Source organism: Hemibagrus wyckioides, linkage group LG21, assembly GCF_019097595.1.
Source record: "Hemibagrus wyckioides isolate EC202008001 linkage group LG21, SWU_Hwy_1.0, whole genome shotgun sequence".
NCBI lineage: Eukaryota > Metazoa > Chordata > Actinopteri > Siluriformes > Bagridae > Hemibagrus > Hemibagrus wyckioides.
The window spans coordinates 1,658,841-1,663,840 of record NC_080730.1 but is presented as its reverse complement, the minus strand read 5'-3'; the positions used below and the strand labels follow the sequence as shown (position 1 = coordinate 1,663,840).

At 41.6% G+C, this 5,000-nt stretch overlaps 2 protein-coding genes across 2 annotated transcripts in view; both read right to left on the bottom strand.

Annotated features, from left to right (window-relative positions):
* Positions 1 to 957, bottom strand: part of LOC131342194 (G-protein coupled receptor 182-like) — a 2,911-nt gene extending 1,954 nt beyond the window's left edge. The window contains exon 1 of the mRNA XM_058372869.1: positions 800 to 957. The gene's annotated coding sequence lies outside the window, so the exon portion shown is untranslated. The remainder of the gene's footprint in view (positions 1 to 799) is intronic.
* Positions 958 to 3,445: 2,488 nt separating this feature from the next.
* pip4k2cb (phosphatidylinositol-5-phosphate 4-kinase, type II, gamma b) overlaps positions 3,446 to 5,000 on the bottom strand; it is a 21,767-nt gene continuing 20,212 nt past the window's right edge. Inside the window, exons 9-11 of the mRNA XM_058374063.1 lie at positions 4,416 to 4,680; positions 4,060 to 4,163; positions 3,446 to 3,738 (exon numbers count right to left, since the gene is read on the bottom strand). Coding sequence (XP_058230046.1) covers positions 3,655 to 3,738; positions 4,060 to 4,163; positions 4,416 to 4,680 — 453 coding nt within the window. The 3' untranslated portion in view covers positions 3,446 to 3,654. The remainder of the gene's footprint in view (positions 3,739 to 4,059; positions 4,164 to 4,415; positions 4,681 to 5,000) is intronic.

The window sequence follows — 5,000 nt, the reverse complement described above, 5'->3', positions numbered from 1 at the left end:
AACTGCAACACCTCACATGCCAAAACCTCACCTCAATCAAACCTCACATGCAAACTGGCAGAAAGCACTGACTCTCATTTAAATTCATTCATAGCGTACATTTTAATACGTTATTTTAATGCTAATATGCCTTTAATTGTTATCTTTTCATTTTTGTACAGTGGCGTACAATAAATACACCATCAACACTGTGAGAACATCCAAGAGGATTTATTTAAATATTTACTCTAAATTTTGAAATGTATTTAAAGTAACAAATTGTATGTTTAAATATAGAACCATTTTTAACTTAAAAACAAAGTTTCATTGCCTTAGAAGTTTATTATTATTATTATTATTATTATCATAGTAGTAGTAGCAGTGTTACAAAACTAATGTAATTTCCTAATTAAACTGCATCATCCCACTGGATGACGTGAAAAAAACCCTAAAAATATTTATTTTGGGGTTTATGATTTACATTTTGTAAACAACCATCATTTATATTTTTTATTCGACTGTGAGCATTAACATGGAGGAATTGTTTATCCTTTTATATATTTTTTTATAGTGAATTACGTAATATTTTGAGTAATAAAGCGAGCTCTAAAGTGAGTCGAATTCTACATTTAATGTATGAAATTTTCTAATTTCTAACAGTGATGTGTTTTTAAATGAAAAACAAGCTTCTTTTTGCCTTAAATGTTCTTACTTGGTAAAGAAAAATGACACAAATTCATCAGTACAAATGACTTAAATAATTAAACAAATTCATGTCAAAGATTTCCTTTCAATAGCCAGATATTAGAGTTTTTCTCACCTTTATGATAAAATGTGCCAAAAGAAGTTGGAATAAAAGTCTGAGCTCCACTCACACTGGCTGTACTGGAGGAACTGGAGGTTCAGTGAGATGCACGCAAAGAAAAAGTATGTTATCTGCCTAAACATGAGCACTTCCTGATAGTAGGAAAGGAAAAAGGGAATTTGTTTCCTCAGCGGGATTCGAGAAACGGTAAAGACGATCGTTAACCTCTGAGCTTTTGTCCTTCTGGAGAGGAAATGGTGTTAAATAAACAGCACAGAAACAATGTGTGCATCGATAGATTAGATATCTGTTAGCTCACGCTAACCTTATAACACTTTATTAACTGTGTGAATGACAGGATTTCACGGGGAACTTTTCTCTTTTGCTCAGTTTCTTATCAGTGAGAATGTTCCAGAAAGTATTTTTCATGTTGTAACATTTAAAATTCCTTTCACAATTTACGTGGATTTGCTTCACAAAAAATTATCACGCTAACGTTGTGTTAATGTGAAGGTTCCGATGATTACAGGAATGTTCAGAGAGGTTTAAAATCAGTTAAAGGAAGCAGCATTCACACAACATCCTTCTAGAATCCTGCTAAAAAGGAGGCGTGGCCACACAGTTACAGTGAAGGAGGTGTGGCCTGTGTGTCAATTACAAAGAAGGAGATGTGGCCTGTATCATTTACAGTAAAGGGGGCGTGGCCTGTGTGTCAGTTACATTGAAGAAGGCATGGCCTGTGTCAGTTACAATGGAGAAGGCATGGCCGATGTCACTTACAACGAAGGAGGCGTGGCCTGTGTCATTTACAGTGAAGGAGAAATCACCTGTGTGTCAGTTACAATAAAGGAGGCATGGCCTCTGTCAGTTACAGTAAAGGAGGCGTGGTGTGTGTCAGTTACAATGAAGGAGGCGTGGCCTGTGTCATTTACAGTATAGGAGGCATGGCCTGTGTGTCAGTTACAGTGAAGGAGGCATGGCCTCTGTCAGTTACAGTGAAGGAGGCGTGGCCTATGTATCAGTTATAATAAGGAAGGCGTGGCCTGTGTCGGTTACAGTGAAGGTGGTGTGGCGTGTGTCAGTTACAATGAAAAAGGCGCGGCTTCTGTCAGTTAGGGTGAAGGAGGTATGGCCTGTGTGTCAGTTACAGTGAAGAAGGCGTGGCTTCTGTCAGTTAGGGTGAAGGAGGTATGGCCTATGTGTCATTTACAATGAAGGAGGTGTGGCCTGTGTCAGTTACACTAAAGGAGGTGTGGCTTGTGTCAGTTACAGTGAAGGAGGTGTGGCCTCTGTCAGTTACAATGAAGGAGGTGTGGCTTGTGTCATTTACAGTGAAAGAGGTATAGCCTCTGTTAGGTACAGTGAATAAGGCGTGGCCTCTGTTAGTTACAGTGAAGAAGGCGTGGCCTCTGTTAGGTACAGTGAAGGAGGCACTGTCTTTGTTAGTTACAGTGAAGGAGGTGTGGCCTCTGTTAGTTACAGTGAAGAAGGCGTGGCCTCTGTTAGGTACAGTGAAGGAGGCACTGTCTTTGTTAGTTACAGTGAAGGAGGTGTGGCCTCTGTTAGTTACAGTGAAGAAGGCGTGGCCTCTGTTAGTTACAGTGAAGGAGGCACTGTCTTTGTTAGTTACAGTGAAGGAGGCACTGTCTTTGTTAGTTACAGTGAAGGAGGTGTGGCCTCTGTTAGTTACAGTGAAGAAGGCGTGGCCTCTGTTAGTTACAGTGAAGGAGGCACTGTCTTTGTTAGTTACAGTGAAGGAGGTGTGGCCTCTGTTAGTTACAGTGAAGGAGGTGTGGCCTCTGTTAGTTACAGTGAAGGAGGTGTGGCCTCTGTTAGTTACAGTGAAGAAGGCGTGGCCTCTGTTAGTTACAGTGAAGGAGGCACTGTCTTTGTTAGTTACAGTGAAGGAGGCGCTGTCTTTGTTAGTTACAGTGAAGGAGGTGTGGCCTCTGTTAGTTACAGTGAAGAAGGCGTGGCCTCTGTTAGTTACAGTGAAGGAGGCACTGTCTTTGTTAGTTACAGTGAAGGAGGCACTGTCTTTGTTAGTTACAGTGAAGGAGGTGTGGCCTCTGTTAGTTACAGTGAAGGAGGTGTGGCCTCTGTTAGTTACAGTGAAGGAGGTGTGGCCTCTGTTAGTTACAGTGAAGAAGGCGTGGCCTCTGTTAGTTACAGTGAAGGAGGCACTGTCTTTGTTAGTTACAGTGAAGGAGGCGCTGTCTTTGTTAGTTACAGTGAAGGAGGTGTGGCCTCTGTTAGTTACAGTGAAGGAGGTGTGACTTATATCTGTTACAGCTTCTTAGCAGGATATTTTTAGTCAAGGAGGTGTGATCTGTGAATATTAGTTTTGCTGAAAGAGATGTGGCTTCTGTGTACCTGTCAGTCCAAGTGAAGGAGGCGTGGCCTCTGTCTGTCTGTTATATTGAAAGGGGTGTATTTGTTGTGTGTCTGTTACAATAAAGGAGGTGTGGCTTTGGTGCTTTGTTAGTTGCAGTGAAGGAGGTGTGGCTTCTGTGAAAGCTATCTATCTATCTATCTATCTATCTATCTATCTATCTATCTATCTATCTATCTATCTATCTATCTGTAATGAAATGAAATGAAAACATGAAAAGTGATTTTGTTTTGAAAACAGTTTAATATTAAATCTGACCGTGTTTTTTTTTTTTTTAATAATCTTATATTAATTCACATTAAATTATAAAGTGATTAAATTAAAACAGAGAACAGAATTTAGATTTTTTTTTATTTTGAGAAAGCTGTAGTGTTTAGTTTTAGAGAGCAGAACGGTGTGAGTTTAATTCCCAGTGCTGGAACTGCTGAGTCACAGACTTCAACTGCACCCCCCCTCCTCTCCCCATGAAAAAATGAACTCAGTGAGTGAAGATGTTGGCGATGAACTCCAGGAATCTCTTGCCATACTGCTCAGGATGGACTGTAGATATCTCCGCCCCCGACTGCAACATAACAACAAAAAATCAATCCATCACACAGCAAACAGAAATTAGAACAAAACACTGCTGTATTATTTATTATCTGTAACAACAAGATTGACAAAAATGTCATTAATCAGATCTTCCAACTCTGTCTAGGAACTCTCCAACTCTCTGTCCAGTATGACTGACAGATAGGCAGGCAGACAGACAGACAGACAGGCAGAAGGACAAACAGACAGACAAAGAGGCAGACATGCAGGCGGACAGATAGACAGGCAGGTAGGAAACCAGACAGACAGGTGGAGAGACAGACAGACAGATCCCAGTATCTGTGATACTCACTCCATGCTTGACGGTCTTCGCAGCGTGTGCTGCTTTTTTCTTGGTGTCGTAATGAGTCAGGATGTTTATGAGCCCCATGAAGTAAACTTCTCTCTGTGGAGCTGCTGAGGAGAACAGAGAAACAGCACTGTGTTAGGTCTTTTACTTCTGCTATTCATTTCACAAACAACTCTACAATCAACTTCACACACACAAATAAATCCACAAACCCACAACTCCACTAATGACTCTACAAACAAATCCAAAAAAACATTACAAAACCCAAACTACACAAACAACTTGACCAATGATTTCACTTATTATACATTAGATCACTTTTTTAGTTTAATAATTGATCTATAAACACAGAACCTCACCAGATGCACTTTGGATCCCATAAACATCTACACGTGGATCAAACTCTGCCGGAGTGGTGGTTTTCCGGGAGGTAACTGGACCGGCCCCGCCCTCGGGTGACGTGCTGGGAGACGCTGATGCTAACATGGACATGCCGTTTTCCTGCTCGTCCTCCTCCTCACATGCTGAGTCTTCATCCTCATCCTCATCCTCTCGCTCTCCTCTGTCCATATCATGAATCCCCAACAACAGACTGTAGTCCATGAGTTTTAACCTCACAAGAAACTGTACAACACACACACGCACACACGCACAGTCAATCAATGAGGAAGGGCTAATGTGTGTTCGTTTCAGTGAAGGAGGCATGGCCTGTGTGTCTATCTCAATGAAGGAAGGGTGGCTTCTGTGTCAGTCTCAGTAAAGGAGGCATGGCTTGTGTGTCAGTCTCAGTGAAGGAGGTGTGGCCTCAGTATCTGTTAGTCTCAGTGAAGGAGGTGTGGCCTGTGTGCCTGTCTCAGTGAAGGAGGTGTGGCCCGTGTGTCAGTCTCAGTGAAGGAGGCGTCACCTGTCTGTCTGTCTGTCTCAGTGAAGGAGGTCTGGCCTGT